The 22,548-nt window shown below is 43.2% G+C and overlaps 1 protein-coding gene across 1 annotated transcript; it reads right to left on the bottom strand.

The window, feature by feature from the left end:
- Positions 1-1,030: 1,030 nt before the first annotated feature.
- Positions 1,031-17,966, bottom strand: cplane1 (ciliogenesis and planar polarity effector 1). The gene is made up of 49 exons (XM_062413272.1): positions 17,886-17,966; positions 17,663-17,798; positions 17,463-17,582; positions 17,041-17,273; positions 16,814-16,917; positions 16,576-16,732; positions 16,360-16,463; positions 16,000-16,182; positions 15,475-15,724; positions 15,158-15,355; positions 14,257-15,047; positions 13,946-14,136; positions 13,586-13,666; positions 13,332-13,496; positions 12,960-13,127; positions 12,653-12,884; positions 12,396-12,532; positions 12,092-12,309; positions 11,841-12,005; positions 11,549-11,696; positions 11,353-11,462; positions 11,109-11,258; positions 10,901-11,012; positions 9,963-10,266; positions 8,761-9,870; positions 8,316-8,467; positions 8,159-8,232; positions 8,009-8,070; positions 7,407-7,662; positions 7,089-7,316; positions 6,349-6,990; positions 6,130-6,263; positions 5,939-6,020; positions 5,775-5,850; positions 5,371-5,505; positions 5,162-5,224; positions 4,984-5,054; positions 4,312-4,558; positions 3,951-4,201; positions 3,733-3,832; positions 3,398-3,562; positions 3,002-3,044; positions 2,782-2,913; positions 2,516-2,696; positions 2,359-2,414; positions 2,109-2,276; positions 1,776-1,918; positions 1,417-1,655; positions 1,031-1,279 (listed from the first exon to the last, which is right to left on the bottom strand). The coding sequence occupies exons 1-49, from the start codon at positions 17,964-17,966 to the stop codon at positions 1,124-1,126; spliced, it is 9,504 nt and encodes a 3,167-aa protein (XP_062269256.1). The 3' UTR covers positions 1,031-1,123.
- Between the last annotated feature and the right edge of the window lie 4,582 nt (positions 17,967-22,548).

Below are 22,548 nucleotides of genomic sequence, written 5' to 3'. Positions count from 1 at the left end.
ATCTCCAACAATTTTTTTTTTCTTTTCTTCGAGGTAAAAGATCCTGGAATTGAGAGTCCACCTGCAGGTCGGCGGGTACATCGCAGAAAAGGGGACAGAGGCTTGAGAAGCAGTGGGTGGTGGATGAGGACTATGAGGGTTCAGGATGGATCCGTAGGGACCCACTTATAACACCCTGCAGTGGATAAACAAGAGGATTACCTTCTCTTTTTATCTGTCCAAGGGGATCCTCCCACGAGGGGATGAAGCAGCCACTCACCTCTCTGTCAAATGTCCACGAAGGATACTTTGATTACAAAGACTGGCCATTTATAATATGAGTCTGTGCGTGTGGATTTTCTGCTGAATGCCACAAGAAAAAAACAATATGATGATCGTGACAGAATCCTTGTGCTCAAAAAAATTATTATTGTAGCAATCTCAGCAATGTCACATATCACAGGTCCAATGTCATCAGACTGCATGTTTTTCTTCTGGGTTTTAGTGTTTGACAGTGTGGGAGTGTCTCTATTTCTCACTCTCTCTGATGTAGGATAAAAAAATGTAATTTTCCTTAAACTCACCCCCCTCTCTCTCTCTTTTTATGTTTATCACTGCTTGTGTGGCTGTAGTGGATGGGCAGAGGGGGACATTTAATAATGTGGTCGGTAAAAGTGGTAAAATTAAAACTCCTGGACAACAAGGTGAATACAAAGTATGTTAATTCATTAGTCGAGCAACAGAAAATTATTTAGATATTCTAAAAACACTTCTTATTATTATTCATGTTGGTTACAATTCCTTGATAAAAGGGTGGAGGTTTTATTACCTCTGCTAAGGAGGTTATGTTTTCACCTCTGATTTGTCAGTCACCAGGTTTGTGTTATAAACTACTGGACCAATAACCACACAACTTGGTAGAAGGAAGCTGCATGGATCAGAGATGAACCTATACGGCTCTGTTGAGCTCTACTGAGTGCCAGTCTAGTGAATGAATCTGAAATCTTCTCCACAAAACCTGTTTCATAGTGATATAATATATTTGTTATCATTGATGATTTTATATTTTTTTATTAAACAACTATAATCACAGTTTACAAAATAATTTAATAGGCACGTTTTCCATTCCTTGAGACACTTGAGCTCAGTCTTCGTCTGAAGCCACCATCCTCTCGATAGCAGCCCAGTCAATTTTGCTGAGGCAGCTGCCTGCGCCGTCAGACAGGTTGTCCAGCCATTCCATGTCTGACGCACCAGCTGCGGCTCCATCATCCTGCTCATCCGACAGCCTGTTCAAAACCTGATAAATATACAGAGACGTATGAAACTAGATGTGTACTCTATCAACAAAGAAGTACCTGACACGCAAGTAACATTACTATAATGATGACACAGAAAGATAAAGGAAAAATAAGTTGTGAAATATTGGATTCTTACGGTGTTAGACTCCTCTCGCCTCTCCATTTCTTCGTCTTCTGTCTTCGTCTGCTCCCACTGGATTCCTCTTCCAACAGCCGTCCCCCCTGGTGGCCTCTTGTTCAACTGCTTCTTTCTCTCATATCCAGTTTGATGATCCTCAATCTGGTTGGCCTTGTCAATTTTCATGTGGCTCTTTGTATTGGTGAGCATTCCACGTCTGGTCACCTGAGATAGACGGTCCCTTGGCAAAGAGGTAACTAATACCAAAAGAAATCACACAGCACAAAAATGTTTTGTCTCATTTAAGATCATCCTTCATGGCACTAATCATGGTACTTCATTTTCACAGGCAACTTAGTTGAATATCATTATAATACCTGGTCTATGTAGACCCAGTCTCCTGCTGTGATCCCCCGTAGGTCGTCTCAGCCCCTCAGCAGTCCATGGACGCGCGAGGGGCTGAGAATGTCCGGACGGCGATTTAAGATTTCTTTGGTCATTGGAAGATGACCTGTTAACCCTAGAAAAAAGAAATTACCTCCATTACAAAAGCTGTAAAGTCGTGTTTTAAATGAACATGAAAAAATAAATTGGGTCTTTACAGATTCTGATCACTATGGAAAAGTTACTGATTAGTTTCAATGGGAGAAGAGTAAAATTACTTTTTTAATGGGACGAGAGCCTGGTCAGATTACAGTGGCAGACAATACCTGTAAGTGTTTCCAAAAAGAGGAGTGGATGTGGACTGTGAGGTGGCGGGCAGCGGAGGACCTTCAGGCTGGGAAGAACTGCGTAGGACTAGAGGGGAGGCGGGGAAGCCAATGGCCAAAGAACAAGCTTCAAGGGTTCTCTGGTTGTACTGCTCCATCAGCATGAACCTATTGAACCAAAATTAAAATAAGAGCTACGTTCCTGCACATTAACATCTCCTTTACACGCACAAAGCAAGAAGGTACATACTTTTCTTTTTCCTCTCTAGTTTTCCAAACGGTCGCTTGATTTCTGTTTCTGGATTTCTGTGGAAGGAAGGGGAACAGCACATTAACGATGATGTGGATTTCATTTTATATAGGACAACATTTATATAGATTCTAATTAAAAGGCAAACAGATCTCACCACTTTTCGAGTGACAGGAAAAGGGTCTTTCTCCCTCTCCCTCAGGCTTTCTCTGTGTTTTTGATAAACAGCAAGCCTTTCCCTCTGTTTCCTTTTCATCCAGCTCCTCAGCTCACTCTTCTCCTCATCTTGGAAGACGCTACTCGGCGACACCCAGCTGTGGTCCTGCCGATCCGGCCTGCTGTGGGTCACATTACTTCTCATCTCAGGAAAACTCATACTTGTAAAAGGCGCTGTTTGTTTTGCAGTCGTTTTTGGTGCATTACCTGCTGTGGTGTGCAGGCTGTGAAGTGGACGAATCCAGTTCAGTTCGGGATAAATACCCTTCCCTAACCAGCTCCTCTAAGAGTTCCGCTGTATCCGATAGCCCAGTCTGACCCAGATTCTCATCTTCCGATCTAGAGGTGGACAGGTAGAGGGCAGATTGGTGTGAAATAGGAGATCGGTCATTGAAAATGCATGTCTTCAGATTAAGCTCAATCTTACACATGGGATGTTTCAGATGCTTCAGTAGAGGGATCTTTTATTTCTGTGGAATAAACACAAACATTGAACAGATGAAATAGTAACTTATAACATTTTGACTGCACTGTGAACATTTAAATCAACTTAAACAGTCCAACCTTCGATTTAAAGTCACAATTGTTTTTGTCATTTGACCTTCTTATATTATTAAAAACAAATACAAAAGCTACTTTAATACCATCTTTCTTTTAGTTTGTCATTTAGGAGTAATACTGTAACTTACCTGGAGGATGTGTAAAGCCGACATGCGGTTAAATTTAAGATACATCTTTAAACATTACGCTATTAACTATTAATTCAGTGAGTTGTTTCAAGTAGGTTTTCGGGGAATATGTTTGAATAATTTGCAATCCTTACGTTGAGGGGTGTGAACGTAGGAAGGACCGGCTCTTTGACTGTGAGAAGGAGTGAAATGACGGGAGGAGTCACTGTGAGGCACATATTGGTTGTCCTGATGCTCCTCTTCATCTTCCTCTTCCCAGGCGTTTGGTTCAGTTAAAACCTCTAATCGGGGCGTCCATGCTGCCACAGAAGGAGAATACAAACCTGACATTAACAGAGGCTTATGGGTCTTTATAAACAATGTCACTATGTTATAAGTTACTTTGTTAAAGCTACAACTTTTGCTTATGGGTTTCAAAAATTTGCAAGTTGACTTAAATGCTAAGCAATTTAAGTGTTTGTAGACGCACCTTCCTTTGGGACGGACAGTCTGACGTTTTTCTTCACTGCCCCGGGACTCTTCATATTAGGAGCAACATCTGGTGTGAGATTTTCGATGGTGTTCACAAGCTACACAAAGACAAATATAGGACAAGTGAGGAAATATTGATTACAAACATAAATGTGTGAGGCTTAGAAACAATTCTTTTATCTAAGGGTCCTCATGCTTATGTAATAGAAATATTACCATCCTGGAGTTGCAAAAGTCCATTTCCAGATTGTCTGCAATTCTCTGCAGTGAAGCCACCTGGGCATCCAGCTCTGACAGGCGAGAGGAGAACACGACTGCAGGAGATGAGAAGGAAGCTCTGTGAGGTTCAACACTCAGCGTCCTAATGGCCTGACAGATCTGAGAGTCAGAGGGATCTGCCATGTCTTCTAGAGGCACGCCCTCTGGATTGGACTTGTGACTGTGTAACTGAGAATCCTCAGGGGTATCTGGAACACACAGTTCAACAGATATTTAAAGCATTTTGAATACCTCACCTGGAAGGCCTAATCATTTTAAATGTAAAGACATAAATGTATTAGAACATAAAAATAAAGACCTGGATGAGTGGTGGGGTTGAGCAGATTGTCTATGATTGTGATTGATGGTTGAGGATCATCATCAGCAGCAGCAGCATGAGTCCTGATAACAGAAGTTGCAAGAACATGAAGCTGAGCAGAAGTTGGTGATGAAGGGCGTACGGGAGGAACATCCTGTGTTCCTGGTCTGAGACACCACGGCAAATCATGGTGCAGGGCATTGTCTTCCAGATCCAAGACACTTATGAACTGGTGGCGATGCACGTCCTGAGGAAAAAAGACACAGAGAAACACAGAGAAGTGTATCATACATATATATATACTATATCTTATATTATTATAAACATGACTTTAAATAACCCTTTGCATCATATTTTATATACAAAGGAATGATATATGACATATATGTGTGAAAATATGAAGTATACATTCTAGACCAGGGTCAGTACATAAAAAAAAACATGACACAAGTCTTTATCTTGTTGGGGTATTTTCTAGAAATTGGAGAGAAGACAGGACATGCCTGCTACATAAGGAATAATGGGAACTAGTGTTTTGTACTGTGGTTATCCCACAATGGAATGATCTATTTAGACACACATTTTTCTGAAAGAACCATTCTCAGCCCCTACAAGTTGTACTGCTCCATTTACTGTACAGTGCTGAATCAACCTCCACATCTGGTCTCTCACCTGTATCCTCTCTGGTTTATTTTGGTTCTCCTCTATGATTTGAACAAGATGAAGATTCGGTGAACCTTGTGCTGCATTGAGAAAACACACATACACAAACATTTTTACCCGTCATTGTATCCACAAAAAAATTATATCAAGGTGAAGTCCTTGTGGGTACTAATTCAGATCAACTTACATTCAGGGCTACTAGTGGTGACAGAGGCAGACACAGCTTTATCCACAAGCGTGGGAGAACAAGCTGAAAGAAGACATGTCAACATGTCACATGTAAAAAAGCCCAAAGGTATTAACACAATATTATCATTCAAATTCAAATACAACAACTGGGTGATAACATAAATACTATGCAGTATCACAATGTTAACATTATAAATCCTCACTCACCTGGCTCTGTGTTGGTGAACGCATCATGACACTCTGGGGGATTTTTACATGTGGAGGCAAAAGCGTGAAGCTCAGCTGAGGTGGAATCAGCCTTGTCCAACAATGTCTGACCAGTCAGCAGAGAGTCAAAGGAACCTGGGAGTTGAAGTCAATTAAACAGATCAACAGAATTGTAAACACAGCATCATAATATACTCACATATCTGATTAGCCCTTGGATACACAACATGGGTCAAAAGGGACCCGGCTCAGTTTTTACTTTCTATATCTTTGCATTGAATGAATTTCATCATTCAGTATTTCAGGTATTACCTAGCTAACAGTTTTTTGATAATCACAAATGCTTATTATAATGTTTCCTTTGTTACTTTTCCTATCAATCAGGAAATTTATCGGAGACTTACCGAGAGGAATCACAAAGTTGTGTCCAGGAGTGATCTCTGATACTGCAGGATCTTCATTTACAGTCTCATCTGCTGGCTGTAGGCATATAGGAACAAACTAATTATAGCGGAATAACAATTTAACATTGTGAATAATAGAAAGTACCTCTTATAAAAATAAATACCATCTGCATAGGGATGATGGACTCATTTGGTTTAAATGTGACCGCCGTTTTCCTTTCCTTGCACTCTCTCCTCTTCTGCCTATAAACAACACACAACAAGCACAGTGAATTAAATAGTCAGCGTAATGCAAATTAAAATCAGTAACAGCATTAATGAAGCTCATGATTGCCTTTTGCTGGAGTTCGAGCTGGGAGAAGTCGGAGCTATTCTGGTGCCCTCATTAGGTGGGTCTACTCTGACCAACCGCTGTTGAGCCTCTTCCACATTCTGCCTCCCGACCACTGAACTGGTCATTTGTGTGGAAGGAACTGCCATGAGGGAAATCTGTGACAGAGATAAATATAAATTTAACCTTAAGGTTTTATGATCCCTAACTTAAACATCTGGAAGTAAAAGAAGTATTGCTTGCCATTTTTGGTCCATGTAAAATCTTGGTCTCAGGTATTGCGGACATGACGGTAGGCAAGTGTAGTTTAGGGAGCGTGGTGTCGCTGAGTGGACTCGGCTGAAACTGCAGCAGGCGAAGGCACTGCATTTGAGCAGGTGTCTGAGCTGGAAAAGCAGGAGGGAGCAATGGGAACTCCTGCCCCCTGGAACTCTCTGACATCTGAATCCAGGGTTGAGAGCTGCTGGGAGTAGGATCCTGTGAATGATTCAAACTGAGTTGCCTTCGTAGAACTGAAGATCCAGTTCTTTTTTTTTCTGTCCTCTTTGAGGCGGCTTTGTAACTGTGTTTGAGCTGGGGCTGTTGGGATTCGGGAAATGCAGGGTTTTCGGTGTGTCGCGTTTGGGACTCCTGGGCTGGAGGATAGTGTAGGGCTCTCTCTTGATGCGATGGTGGATATCGAGCCTGAAGTAACTTGCAGCCCAAGACCTGAGGAGCCGGGTTGTTTTGTATGCTAACATTAGAAGGAAGTGCCACAGGAGCACTGGGAACCACCTGTCTAATGTCAGTAGTGACCAGAAGCCCCTTGGAGGGTGGGATCAAACTCCTACTCTGTTTAAACTGGATGTCCGGTGACCCCACAAGGACAGAGAGTGGATGCATTTCCTGGAGAAAAGAGAAACTGTATTTAGCTTGATTTCACTGTGGTGTAGATATAGTTAGTAGACAATATCTCACATCTTTACAATACATTTGACCAATACCTGATCATTTACACCTGCTCCACTTGCCTGTGTCTGGGGTGCCACAGAAACTGAGGTTGGAACAGGTAAGACATTTGGTTGAGGGATGAAGTGGGTTACAGAGGATGACGGCGCATTAGGGTGTGAGGGGTTCATGTTAGACTGAGCCAAAGAAGAGTTCTGCTGGGCAAGTTCCAGGCTGGAAAAGGAAGCTCCCAAAACCTCCATCATGCTCATGTAGTTGATATTCTGCAACAAAGGCCAACAACTCTTTGGGTAAGAGTCAATCATGAGAGACAGCAGAATGCAGACCTTTCCTTTCAGGCAATTCTTTCTTACCTGAACTAATCTAAATAGGTCTTCACCCAGTTGCTGTCTCATCTGTGGGGGCTGATTGGATAATGGCTGATTGGGTGCTGCAGAAACAGGAGTGGGTGCACCAGCCGTGGAGCTTTGTGGCTGAAGGTTTGGAGGATCTACAGGTGTACTGTGGAACAGCCCACCAACTGTATCCATGACATCTGTGTGAACCGAGGCCTTGGGCTGCAAGGGAGGAAGAGCTTGGGGCTCTGGGTGTAGGGGAGCTTGTAAACTTCTAGGTTGGCAAAAAACAAATAGCAGTTTGAGATACTAAAGACACGATGTCAGCCTTTGAACGTTGTTTCTATCCCCAAATAAAAATGAATATACAAAAATAACTCCACAATAACTATCTCTCATTATACATTTATAGTAGTAGATGCAATGTTGATGAATTACTGTCAACATAACTAAAGAAAATATAACATATATAAAATATAATTAGAGACTTAAAAGTATAAATCTCATATAATCGTTGCACAAACTTATAACAGTAATGCTTATAAATCTTTTTTCTCACATTCAGCTGTCCTTTCAAACTAAATTATTTAAAATAAAAATAATAACAATTCAAAACTCACGGAGAGACGGAAGTGAACGTATCGTCCGTGTTTTCTGGGTCCAAGTCTGCGAGCTTCAAACTCTGGAAATGACAAGAACCTTAATTATATCTGTTTTGAGAACACTGATGATACATATGAGGAACAAGAATCCTGAATGGTAATATTCACCGTTTCAAGTGTGCGGATGTGTTCACAGATTTCAAGGGATGACATCTCCGACCGCTCACTGGCACTACTTTTACCTACAAATATCAAACATATTTAAACTCTGAGTTATAAAGGTTTATATAAGCAAAATGTCATCAAATATAAATTACCACCACACCTTCTTTTTCAGGTGCAAAATCTAAGTCATCTAGATATGGTTGTTGTGAACTGGACTGTGCCTGCTCAGCATGAAAAGTCTGTTGGTCCTGGTCATCAGAAAGAGGCTCCATGTGACGTGTCAGCTCTTCTGGTTCATCTGTGCAAGAGCTGCTGCAGGGAAACAAATAGTAAATCAAAAACAGTATAATATTCATATAAACAATACAAATAAAAGAATAATAGATATAAAATACTAAATCAATATGTGTACATTTAAAAAAAAAATTGAAATCTTTAGTATATCTCAAATCCTTCAATAAACATCACACAAACCAACCAAATTCCCAAACTACTGGTCGCCTACACTCTGAAGTTTATGGCACAAACTGGCTTTAAAAGCAACAGAGTGTAGGTCCAGCTTGCCCAGTAACAAGAATGTGTAAATAAAAACATCAAGCACTCACATGGAAAGTTCTTCTTGCTGTAGATTGTGATCTGGACCGGTGATGGGAGTGTTGGCAGATCCAGGGTAGCCTGTATCAATACTGCTCTCTCTCTCCGGGTTCCCGTCCGCCACAGGTTGCACCACAGTGGCCACAGTCCACTGTGTTTCTGGAATTTGGATGTGGGTGCTGTAGCGATCCGTCCCAAATAGAGTTGTGTACCTCCACTCTAGTAAACTGAGGGAGGTGAGGACAGCAGGCGCAGAGGCTTTGACACGAATCACTACCCCTTCGTCAGCTGTTCCTCCGACCCCTCCTCCCCTCTCTTTCTTCTTTCTTCTATGATGAAGAAGCACCCTTCTATCAGCCCAGCGCACCATCCACTCCAGCAGCCGGCCCAGCTTTGGAAACTGAGCCTCTAATTTAGGGACAAGGCCCTGCTGCAGTTCAGTGACAGCTTCCACTGAAGTTGGGGAGGCAAACATCAATCTCTCGGATGGCTGCCCAATGGGAAAGGTACTTTTACTAGGGCTAGATTCTGAACCACAGTGACCCCTATACTTCCTTTGGGCTAAATGCACACTGTTTTGCTTTCGGAGGCCAAACAAACCTTTCATCTTGCCGGTTCTGGGCCCAGGAAGAGAACTGACTGAAAGGCTGGCTCTGGATATGGAGGCCTCATTCCAGACGGCGGACGATTGAGGTTCAGGTGTCGTGTCCTGCTTAAATTGCTTGTAGCAGCACCCAGCTCTGAACACTGGAGGTTCGCTGCTCCAAGGTTTCCTCCCTGGATGGTGCCCGTCTCTTTGACGCCGATGTATCGTTGTGAGCACATCAAAAGTGAGCGAGTGCAACTCTTTCTCCCTCAGCTTGGAGGAGAAGCTCTTCAGCAAAGGAAGTTCACTGCCCGGGTCCCCTCCATCAGCAACATCCTTCTCCAGCTCGTAGCTGATGAAGAGCTCCAGGAAGTTCAAATACTCTTCGTCTTCCAACTCAAACTCCCAGGTGCCAACCACTGGTAGGGTGGACTTCTCATTCCCCTTGGTACCGTCTGCATGGGTCTCCTCCTGAATGGCGCTTTCAATCTTAAAAGCATTTTCTCTGTCTCTTACTTTATGTACTTTTTTGTCCCTGAAAAGAAAAGAAACAGCACAAAAATAAGCCACAGCATAGATAATAATTCAGAGAAATAGCAGTGCTCCTGTTTCACCGGCTACCTGGACATGGCTCGGCAATGCTGTTCAGGGGAGATGGCCTCAGATGTGTTCTCTGCTGTGTCTCCATCACTGCACACTGGGGGAAACCCACAGTCGGCTAAAGTGCTGGTGCTCAGACTTGTACCCAGTGAGAGTTGCCTCATCATGACATGTTTGTTTCCCCTGTCCTCCTCTTCCTCCTCCTTCTCCCACAGGTGGAGCTCAGGGGGAGCCAGGTGCCTCCCCAAACGCCCAAGATGTTTTCTCCTCTGCCTGTGTTTGTCCTGAATCAGAACCATCATCAACTCATTTGCCTCAAGCCTTTCGCCCTCTAGAGACAGAAAAGAGACAGAATAAAGTGGCGGAAGGTTAAAAAAACCCTCATATAATTGTAAGAAGTGATGGATAAAGAACACAATAAATTAGTTTTAAACACAATACAAAAAAAAAGGTGCAGGTTAGATTGTAAAAGGGGCAGCATATAAAACATATAAACATTAAAATTATCGAAAGGCTACCCAAGAGAGATACAATCCCTTTTGCCTCAGAGCAAGAAGGTTCTGGGATTGAACACACAGCCCAATTGGGGCAATTCTGTGAGGAATGTCTATGTTCTTTCTGTTCCTAGTTGGGTTTCCTCAGGGATAATAGACTTCCTCCCACAATACAAAGGTTAATTGGAGACTAAATTGTCCTCAGTGTAAGAGTCTGAGCTGGTTGTTTGTCTCTTTATGTCAGTCCTGCTACAGACTAGCGATCTGTTCAGGGTTTATCCATTCATGTCATACATTCTCTATAATTGTAATAGTAAACGGAAAAAAGAAGAATCAAGAATAAAATGTAGGTCATCAGGTAAGTTAAACAAAATATATTTAAATGTAAAGTTAAATATAAATATAATGACCATTTCAGTGTTTTTCAGCATTTCAAAGGAACTTGTTCATGAAAGAGAAGGGGGTTCATACCAAGGACATTGCATTGCCTCAGTCTCTGTAGCAGTGAGTTATACTTTTCTCTCAGTGGGACTCTGACAGACTCTTCCTCCCCCGGGAATGCTTGTACCAGCGTGTCTGCAACCTAAGAAGGAGCAGGCAAGGATGAGACATTTACTCACTCTGTTCTACTCTAACAAACCCTGCTTATGTAATAAAAGGCAAGAAAAAGCAATTTCACCAAAGAGACCGGAGGCAGTTCAGACACAAGGCTGAGCAGTACGTCCTGGAGAATTTCTTCAGCATTGAGGAAGCAAGAGAAAGGCAGAAAGCGACGGGCCCAGCGGAGAGCTTCGGCGCAGCTAGAGCTCACATCTGAGTCACAAGGGATCTATGGGACAACAATACAAAGGCATTCTCATGGGGCCTCAATGGCTGAGAATATTTACAGAAATATGTCATCCTCTCAAACATAAATATAATACCTGTTTATCTCTGCAATGCTGCCTGGCAGCCTGATACTTCCTGCAGGAAATGGAGAGTTGGTCCCTGACATGCAACATCCAGCATAAACCACACAGCTCCCTGAAACAGACTTGTAGCAGTAATACGATTGGTAAGATCCATCTGAAAACTGATTATTGATTAGACATCCACATTGCAGTTTGAGTGGCATCTTACTAATAGTTTGGATCGTGTCGGAGTCCAAATGACCGTCTTTGTTAGGCCCCAGTCTGAAGAATCCACTGCGCGTGACAAACTTCATCAGCCCTTCAGGGAAAGCTTTCTCTTCTTCATTAGCTGCTGGATATGCGTATTTCTTCTTGATCTGAAAACAACATCAGATAGAAGACAAAATTACCTTTAAAAACCTATGTTGTTCTTTCATTAAGACTTAAAACGTCTTAAAACATAGAAACATTTGATCCTTTTATTAAACCAGACATAAACCCCTGGCCCTTGTGTAAAGTACCTTGTGTAGTAAGTGTCTGGCACGGCGCAGATGGGTGATGTACCACTGGGCAGCAGGTTGGCAACAACGGGCAGATCTCAGAAGTAAAAGTAATCTTTGGAGAACCGCAGACACCTTGTGACGTGATGCAACCTCTGCAAACTGCCCTGCTGTTCCTATCGGGTCCTAAGAACCAGACACAGAGAACAACAACATTTAATTACATGTTTGTGTGAACACTGTTTACAAGTTGATCTTCTCTTCTGATGTACCTGTGTGTTCGGGGAAGGCTGAGGGCAATAAAGGGGTGGGGAGGGGAGATACAATCCACTGGGCACCAACAGAGGTAAACAGGAACACAAGTCTTTGGCTGTGTCCAGCAAGGAAGACAAGGGTGAGGACATAACGTTCACTCCAGCCATGACTGATGCTCTCAGAATCTCTTGCATGGAAACTAGTAATAAATCCCAGTCCTCTCCTTCCAAAGGGTCTAGTAAAATGAGGTGAGAAAAGGCATGGATTAAAAGGGGTTTTATGTTTGTCCAGATTATCTTACAGTTCTCAGGTTTCACAAACCTGTCAAGCTCTTGTCATATTCCTTGTCTCTGTGCCCCTGGGAGTCCGGCTTATTCCCAAGAAGACTCTCCAACTCAGCCTGAAAAATGCTTTCTGCTTCCAAATCTGTTGGGAGGTGGAGCTCTCTCCTTCTCAGCCTGCCATGAAAGATGTCGTTGGCATGATCATAAATCAGATATACTGTATGATAATATAAAATGGCAACAGCAACCGAAAACTTTTCCCACATTATACTGAGCACTTTCTTTTACACTGACCGAGCAAAGTCACAGTGGTCAGTGCAGTAGCTTGTGTATGCCAGACTCAGAGAAACCGCTGTCTTCCAGTCCCCGAGGTGGGAAGCCAACCACACAGCCTCAGGCAGCAGACCCCCGAGAAGGAGCAGGTCCTGGGCATATTCCACTGTCCACACCTCTGAGAGATGCTGTCGTCGAACTGCTGTCGCCACCTCCTCTTGGCATAGAGGCACCAAGCGCCCAACACCTGGGCCTGAGAAAAGACATAACGATCAATATTATTAAGAAACTACCATTTTTAACTGATGACACATGTTTGGAAACGCACCATGAGGTAAATGTAGAGGAGGCAAGACAGCCACATTGTGAGGGGGCAGGATGTGGAGGGGTTGGTTGGCGAAGTAAGAGGCCATGACTCTCCCCAGACTCTGAACCACTGCAAAGGCTGCATCGCTGTGAAGATCGACTGGGAGCGACGTGCAAGGGAAATAATCTGCTGCAGGAAACAGAAGGCAAGGCTGATAACTACCACTTCTTATTCTCAGAGTCAGATTTCTTCTGCAGCTCTATAGCTTGACCTTTTAGACAGGGTGTCATATGTTAATAATGCATTTAAATGAATCCTACTGGAAAGGCTGGGATGTTGGCTATATACAATTTGATGACATAAACGGACTTACATATGAAAACTCTTTCTGACCTGTTTTGGATTTTCTGTTGCCCTTCTGATGTCCAGCCCTGTGCAGGATGAGACGTGCCATGTGGTCGCCCAAGTCTTGGGCTTCTCTTAGACGGTACTGGGACAGAAGACTGTACAGGAGTGACAGACAGAGCCGTTCCTCTTGGAAGACCCTGCGATCGGAAACTAATAAAAAAGATATGGAATTACCATTTCAGACTGAACTTGATTATTTGCTGAACTTATTTTTTAAAAACTAAAGCAATGAGGCTTACTTTTGTTACTCTCCTCACAAATTTGTGACACCCAGGCATCAGCGCACTTTGGATACAAGCCACACAAGAAAAGATGTTCACCTGGAGGGAGACGAGTCGAATGCTAAACAACAACAGTAAATATTCACAAAAAACTATTATTCTAATTGATCGGAGCCATGGATAAATAAGTTAATTGTTTAAGATGAACTAGTGGCTCAATATGATGCAAGATTTTGTAATAAGGGGAGGGGTTGAAATGCAAAGTTAATTTTGTCCGTTTAAACACAACTGAATTATGCAGAAAATCAACATTGTCTTTTCCTGTAGTTGGTACAGTAACCATAGATATAAATAATAAACCTCAGATGTATTTCAGACCTGGGTAACTCATCAGTGCAGGGCCCTGCTCGAGCTTTGCTCCTGTGGCCTGCAGTGCTGCTTGAATCTGGGACATGAGGAAATTCAACTGCTGCTGTTCCTCCTCCCAGCCGTCGCAGCCTTCATAGTTTTTCAGTTCTTCCATATACTTCTGGGTGACCTTGTACACCCACTGCCACACTTCAAACAACCTGGGGGGAAAAATAACATCTCCAGTGTCTTTTGACTTTGAAATCCTTTGAACTGTCAGGTAGAGCATGATGTGCAATTACTAATCCACACCAACAAAATCCAAAAGAGACTATCTCTACCTGCTTGATGGTCGCTGGGGAACAGGACATCCGTTATGCAGCGAGGTGAGTTTCCTTTTCTTCTCCTCCTGTAGCAGAGGTCCATTGTAAACATCTGAAGGCCAGAGCTGTTGCAACTGGGCAACAGATTCCTTCTTAGCAGAGGACCACACAGTCTTTTGCTGCAGGCTGTATGTGTGGTCAAGAGAATCCGAGACCAGCTGCAAAATGTGCAGCACGGAGGACAGGAGTTGAGATGATAGCTGACAGGGACCGGTCTGGTAGGACTCAGGGTGAGGAGTCAGCAGGAGGCGTATCAGTCGTTTACTGAGCTCTACCACCATGCCCTGGCAGCGTGGCCCATTTGAGTGAGTGCCATCCCAGGGAAGAAAAGATAACAGGGTTTTGATAAGATGGAGGAGCCTGGTAGAGACTGAGCTATTCTTTTCTCCTGTGTCGTCCGTGGAGCTGGAGATCAAATGGACCAAAGCAGCAAATCGCACCACACAAAGGAGTGTATGCTTCAGCAGACACGCTCTATGTTCCACCTCATTTCCTAGAGACAGGCCAAATGCCCAGGCTGTTAGCAGCTTAGTCCGAATTTTCCCCAGTTCACGATGAGGAAGAGGAGTCTTCCTCTCTGGTTCAGCAAAGTCCTTTTCATAATCTGGACCAGTAGTAAGTAGAGCGTCAGTTTGTGTGCCCAGGGCATGTAGAGTGTCAAACATTGTGGCAAACTCCAAACGACCGACATTCTCCATGTGAGAACCAGCAGGAGGTCCGTCAAAATCAGAGTCGTCATCAAGGAAAGTCTAGAAAAACACAGTCAAACAGCAAGTCAAAGACAACTAAGTGAATGAAGGAATGTATATTGCAGTCATGCCACATTTTAACACAGTGCAATTACATGCATGTGACTGACCTGCACTTTTTCAAAAAGCCCCTTGGTTCCACCCAATGTCCCTTGGTCCTGCAGGAAAAGTGGCAAAGTGGATCCACCTGCGGGTCCCGAGAAGACAGAGTCTGCAGCGTTGGGACGTATAACGATGGGACTGAGTGCCTCAAGGCTGCTGTCAAGATTTAGACAAGATACTGACTCCAACCATGCCCTCACGTGAATCTGAAAATATTGAGTTTGAGGAAAGGCATATTGTCAAGAATAGCAATGCATAAAGTATAAGCAACAGCTACGATTGAGTAGGATCACTTTTCCCACTTCTAGAAGTCCCTGGTTTGTACCTTCGATTGTTCCAGCTTCAGACTGGTCTTTTCCAGATCCCTGCTGGTGTCCTTTAAAAGGGATTTTAGCAACATGGCAGGAGAGGGCCTGTCGAGAACCCTCATAACGGTGGCCATGTAGCCATCAGACACAATAAGATACATAAGCCGAGGATGCCAGGTCACGGAATATCGCTGCCTCAGAACGTCCCGCACGGACAGGCTAGAACTGGACAGATGGGCCTCCACCGACCCTGCAGACACTGGTGGCCTGCAGAGAGAAAGTAGTGTGGGTCAAAACCATTATTATATATTATAAAATGAATTAAGACAAACATTGTATATGATAAATAATCACATTTGACATAGGGTTCTCACTTCATTCATGCTTAAGATAAAATAATAGGAGAGATGCATGGCTCTTGGCTAAAAAGTGAAGAAATCGGTAGAACAGATGACCAGATTTGAGGGAGATGAAACAATAATCAAAATTAGCTCAAACAAATCAATAACTTGAATCAAGGCCAAAATGCCTCAAATGTATACCGGTAAGTGACGAGGGGATGCAGTGGAAGGAAGTGCGCCGGCCCAAAGTCCACATTACAACCGCAGCTTGTTAGCCTGAGAAGGCCCCCGAGCCGAGCCAACACAAGGAGGGAGCCCCTCTTGAGGACACATGACAGAAAAAGGCTTCTGGGGGACCAGCTCACACTGCCCACCCAGTAGGACCTGAAAGAGAAGATATACACATTTTATTTCAAAATTAATACACAATGTTCATCACAGAATTTAAGTAGACATTTTGTTGATAAAGGTGGGAAGTAGTGACTCCCTTTCTGGTACATTTAATATCAAGACGTTCTGGCAATGATGCTGAACTTGTGCACGTGTGTATGTGTGCTGTACCTTATGTATTTGGAGGGAATCGCTAACGTCTTCATTCCACATCCTCCGAGGCTGCTTGATACTGAGACAAAATTCTGTGTGCTCACGTACAGGACCTGTGTAGCCTGGTTTGAAAAAACAGAAAATACAAAACTTGATTCACATTTCCACAGATGAACTTGGGAAAGAAACACACACAGATGTGAAGAATAGAGATAGGAGGGGCCAGGTGCTCACCTTTGGTTGTTTCTGGTTCAAGACGATGGCTAGCAGTTGGCCATCTGGGGAGAAGGCTGGCACGATGGCCCCTCTAGACTTGACTGGTTGGCAGGCTGGGGTGAGATGAGACATGGGGTATGTCTTGGTGGCCCACTGTATGTTATATCCCACTGAACTGCAAAGAAAACTGTGATTTTGTTTTGCTATTGTAATATCCAGTGAAAGTCCTTACTGTTTCATCGACCCTCTCACTCACCCCACTCTCATGTTGCCTTCCTCCCACTGGATTTTCAAACAGGTGATTACAAGCTTCTGCCCGGATGCGAAAACAAGGGCTGATAAGCAGACATCACCCAAAGCCTGAGAGAGTTTTGAGAGAGAGAAAATACGATTTAAAGCGTGAATAAAATAGGAATTGGAAGGCAGGGTCTGAAAAATAGTGAAACATTATATTAAACATATACTCGTATTGCAAGTACAGACCTCTGTCTTTACAAATATTGAGTGTTGGCATGCTTCTTTGTCATGTAAAGAAGGCAGAACGGTATCCTCAAGAGGCTTTATATGGGCCCAAAGTCCCTTGACTGGGCCATCTCGAACTCCTGTCAACTCCCTGGGATCCACACACTCCCACAGGAAGACGTGTCCAGTTATGGCTAACAGAAGCACACGCCTTCCATCCCTTGAAACCTGAAGAGAAAACCGTGTGGTATTTCCTGTGAAAACACAAGAAGCAACATCATTTAGGATTAAAATATAAAATAAATGGTGGGATTTGGGACAGAGGATGTGCCGAACAAAGAATCAGTGAACACCTCCTTATAAACACCATTTAACAATATACAGCTACTTTAATAACTAGGATAAAATATGTCTTATGTATTTGTTTCTTATTATGCGTATACCTTGACCAGAAGTAATAACTTGAACTACTTCTGGGGCAGCTGCAGCAGTCTTCAACAGGTCCTTATCCCTGTTCCACAGAAAGAGTTCTCCAGAGACCAGAATCCCACAAAGCCACACACCTAAAAAAAAAATGAACCAGTGTATTAATGTCTTCACAGAATTGACAGGGAAGTGTTTTACTTGAGTTCATCAAACTCACCGCTGCGGGATGAAGCCATCGTCACCACACTGCTGAGCAAAGGATGGAGTTTAGGGGTCCTCTTCTTCGTGCGGCCGGTGACCATGTTGATCTCGCTGATCCGTTTGTCATCTAACAGGAACACAGACTCCTTCTCCTGGAGGGATGACACAGCAGAGGGCTCACAGTAATTTGTCCCCATGCACATCAGGGGTTAAGTGTGTTTTCACCTCTCTCTCCTCACCTGACCGAGCCAGCAGAATCTGGGCCATGGTTTCTTCCGTTTGATGCTGGTCGACACAACAACCTCCAGCTTCAGCTCCATGTTTAAGTGCCAGCATCAGTTCTTCGTGTTCTTTGGTTATCAGAACTGACAGAATCCCTCTGGACAAGCAGGGCGATAGAAAGCTGTGGGGTAGTGGGAGAGCATCACGTTTATGTGTCGCCAGTACACATTCTGGTTAGCTCCATAGCTAGTACCATTAAATACGCGATTAAAGTACATATCCACGATAACAAGAGGTGTCTACAATGTAATGGCGCCGTGTTATAACACAGACTCTGTATAAAAAGGATTATTGGCCGTTTTCCGCCTTTGTTTTCATGGCGTTAACCGTCGTTAGCCACCGAGCTAACTCTGCTCGCAGCGAGGAAAACTGCTCCAGAAAAAGCCCAACTTGAATATTTGCGCTGCTCAGACTCTACTCACGTGCTGTGTTCACGTCGGGTAGTGGAGAAAACCTAACACGAGCGTGGAATCGCGTGTTAAACCGAAGCTAATCGTGAAATAATTCGAAACTCCCTCCGCTTCTGTCGCCGGAGTTCTTTCCCATGATCCTCTCGGAGGAAGCTTCCACGCGTTGCCGTAGGAACGCAGCTGCAGGCAGGGGACGCCCCCTGGAAACTAACGGGACATTTATTTATTTATTTATTTATATTGTCTTTATGCTGGATTCAATTTTGTATAATCCAGGATGTGTGACCGTAGCCCTCACTCCGACCAGTTATACCCAGTCCAGTGTTGTATATAATTACAACTTCTGAAATAAAATTCTCTTGAATATCTTGTGTATATGAGATAAGTGGTGTAATATAAAGTATGTGATGAAGGAATTGTAAACTTGTCTCTCTCTTCCTTTGTCCCTCTGTTAAAGTGCCCATACACTAAGCCCACAACAATGTTCTAAAATACGTTTCTGGAAAAACTATTTAATGTTTGACAACAACAAAAAAATTCCACTAATAACTGTCAATACCATCCACATTAGTCAGTGGCATCTCAAAAGCAAGTAGGAAATAAAAACACATTAAATCAGGGAGGGCCAAAAAACCTTTGTTTCGCAGATGGGAAGATTTTCCGCTTCATGCCAGTGAAACAAAAGCATGGTTTCTATTTAAATTGATAATTCACTGCAGGAACGCTCTTGAAAGATGCTTTGTTGCTTTTTTATTCATGAATTGATTTTGAATAGGAGCCAGTGGCGCGCGCACACACACAAACAAACACACACACATCAGTATCAAATGGGATGAAAAGTGTCAGGGTAATCACAAGGGTGGGATAAACAACACAACAAAGACAGTTGAAAGATGTGTTGGCCTAAAATTAAACCAGCCACTGGAATATTACATTTTTTTTTTGCACACAGGTTAAAGTGCTGCTTAGTCTCATACAAAGATACATAGGAACAAATCAAACATAAAACCCTGTAAAGAGTCTTATGACACTCATACACAGATGCTGCTGAATACAGTTGTACATGTACTTTTTTGCCAGCAGATGGCAACATGCTGCAACAGGGATCACTGTACCGTCTATAGTCTGCACCCAGGACAGCCAAGTATTTTTGACTTCACATGAAAGACACTTCTGACTCAAGCAAGAAATATCCCTGTGGCCGACACAAGGTGCCATAAGAGGTTTCTGCACTTTGTCTGCGAGCTAATGCTGAAATCTCTCCACAAGGTCATTCTACCCAGAATGCTGTGAACATATATGAATGGCTGTGTGCACTAAATGGTCTCCTTCACCATTACCACGCTCTGGGTTGTGTGAACCCTCGAGCAATAAGGCATTTTATTGGCTTGTTACAGAGAGTTATTAAGGTTTGCCCCCCTGGCCCCTGCTGGTATTTAATTACCCTTGCACTCTTTCCTTTTCATCATGATGGAGATGACGGCCGCCATCACCAGTAGGTGAAGGAGGAGACTTCACCAGGGCCTTAATTGGTTCATTTGCCTCGGCTTGCCAAGCGCAGATGGAGCACTTTATTACTGTCAGTGCCAGGTTCATTTTGGTTTGATGAAGGCTGTCTTAAGAGGGGCGAGCTCAACGGCACATGAGGACGTGATTATCAGGATGATTATCAGGATGAGAGAAGCTACAGCCCCATACAGAGTGTGCATTCATAATATGAGCTTATTCTTTCGTCACGGATTTGCTCTGTTGTTTCATTATTGCAGAGACGACCACAATGTTATAGTCATGCTTATGAGCCTGTACGTTTTATTTGCATCCCTTGGCATCTTTCTAAATAAGGATTTCTTTTGTATATATTCTCTTTGTAGTTTTGTTTGTGTGCCTGTGCATATATGTTTACAAATGCTTCCATATGTGCACACAAAAAAAGATGTGCTCTATATGTGCATAGCATGATCCAATTGCTGGGACGTTTTAGTCCCCATGCATGTTTATTTACATAAATATAGCCATGGTCATGAATTTGATTATCATTCATTGTATTATTTATACGGGCAAACGTGGCATAATGGAGGGGGATATGGAGGCAGGAACACACAATGCAAAAGTGTATGCATAAAATTTCAAAATGCTTGTGTGTGTTAAAAAGATTCTAAATAAGCAAATGCAACGGCATCTCACAGGTAAAAAATAACAGCAATTTAAATATTTTCATGGATAATTCTGATGTATTGGAAATACATTTCTAATAAAAAGACAACGTTGACAAAAATATTACTGACTTTGCATAAATGTGACTAGATAACAGCATCGCTGCATGGAAACACTCTGTACAAAGATCAGAACACGTAATCAGGTGACGACCGAGATATGTGTGTGAATCACTCTGCACCATTTTACATCATATCATTAAAAACTGTTAAAATATGAAGTGGGTCTTTACAGCAGGGTTAGATTTTTCTATAGGCTCCTCATACAAACTGAATAATAACTACTTATGGATTTTGTTGAGATTTCAACAACAGAGGATCAGTGTTGTGTTTGCATTAAGCTCCTGTGCCAACACAGGAGCCCTTTCACTTTCCCTAGAGCCATTATTCCAACAACATGTGATTAACTAGAGAAGTTTTTTCCATCCATATCCTCTGTGTTCAATACAGGGACATTTGGTGCATAGCAACCTCATTTGCCATCTGCAGGCCTCATTCAAGTTGAAAAATGACACGCAGGGAGCTGTCAAGAAACAATTCAATATTCTTTCTCAGTCTGTCTCCTTCAGGTCTCGCTGCTTGGCGTGCGGCCGATTAGCTTCCACAGAAGACAACATAATAACACCTGTGTTTGTAGGGGTTTGCAGCGAGTGTAGTTGATTTCCATCGTCACATTTACAACATTATTGGAACGAGGATTATTATGAATGAGATATCTTTCCAATAACTACAAGGGTGCAGGTTTTGCCAATATTTATGCTAAGCTAAGGTAAGCTAACCACCTTGCAAGGCCATATACGCAAATCAACAGAATTTCGACCGCAGGAACGTTCCACCAGACCTAGGAGCCATTAGGACCAGGGACTAAATAAAGTTCTAGGTAAATCTTTTCACCTTGAAAATGTGAGAGGGGATGGGTCTTGCAAAGCTGAACCTTTCTGATAGGTTCAGCTTTAGCAACTTCAGGTTTATAAAAACTCCCCGTTTTTATTAACCTGAAGTTGCAAACCTACTGTTTAAACTTCTGAGCCTCAGGTCATGATGAACTTGAAGAAAAGGTATGAATGATTGACCAACCAGGAAGTTCAGACGTGGCTTAGCATTTGTGCTGGGGACAACGTCCAGTGTGAAACGGAAATAGCGAACCATAACAATACGTTGTATGCTATGAACTCAAAAAAGACTACGAAAAATAGAGGAGCACAACAAGAACGGCAGCTCAGACCGGCGGACCTGAAAGTTGTTTAAACACCTGGACGTGTTGTTGGGATCGGCCTTCTCTTCTGCAGCTGCGACAAGTTCCCAAACATTTCTATACCTCAAAGAGCATAGGTGAGTGCAGCTGTTATCTCATAATACCAAGAGCTTTGCCCCGGACTTCGGGGGCCCCAGGCAAAAGGGACCAGGGGGGGACCTACATTGAACCACTCTAGTCTTCCACCAATCTTCTAAAATAACAAAGCTTTTGGTAGAACACTAGTAGCACGGGGCTTTGTGTGTGTTTGTGCGTGTGTGTGTGTGTTGGGGGGGTTCTAACTATGTTGTTGTTGTCAGCACAAGGCTGATAGGAAGGGGCGCTCTTGCAAAATTGTCATTTTTGTGACAGCTCTAAGGAGCCCCCTCTCAGCGTGAGGCCCCAGCTTTGTGCCCGCCCTGTTGCAGCGCCCCTGCATCATGCATACTATGAATGGTATTGGAATTCTAAGGGTTTAGCCCTGGTGTTCCTAACAACATCAATGATGGCCCGGGTCCATTCATCTGTCCCTGGGACTCCAGATAATGTGACCCAACAGAATTCAGCCATCAGTCATTTCACTATTAACGCTTGTACTTTTCATCCTGGGACATGTCAAAGTGTCAACAGTGAAAAGACCTGCAGAGGAAGCCCAATGGCTCAGGAAATGAGTCCCCCCATGACCCCCCCCCCCCCCCCCCCCACACACACACACACATAAACACTCACAAACACATGCACAGACAAAGATTCACAGCCACAC

The sequence above is a fragment of the Platichthys flesus genome, chromosome 19 (genome assembly GCF_949316205.1).
Source record: "Platichthys flesus chromosome 19, fPlaFle2.1, whole genome shotgun sequence".
NCBI classification, from domain to species: Eukaryota; Metazoa; Chordata; class Actinopteri; order Pleuronectiformes; family Pleuronectidae; genus Platichthys; species Platichthys flesus.
Note: the sequence above shows the minus strand (reverse complement) of the source record. Positions and strands in the feature narration are given on the sequence as shown.

Excerpts from the sequence above, each read along its gene's own strand:
- cplane1 (XM_062413272.1), bottom strand. The coding sequence starts at position 17,966 with ATGGAGCTGAAGCTGGAGGTTGTTGTGTCGACCAGCATCAAACGGAAG. Across the intron at positions 12,310-12,395 it reads ATATGACAAGAGCTTGACAG|ACCCTTTGGAAGGAGAGGAC; the intron begins GTTTGTGAAACC and ends TCATTTTACTAG. Across the intron at positions 5,225-5,370 it reads GTTCACCAACACAGAGCCAG|CTTGTTCTCCCACGCTTGTG; the intron begins GTGAGTGAGGAT and ends GTCTTCTTTCAG.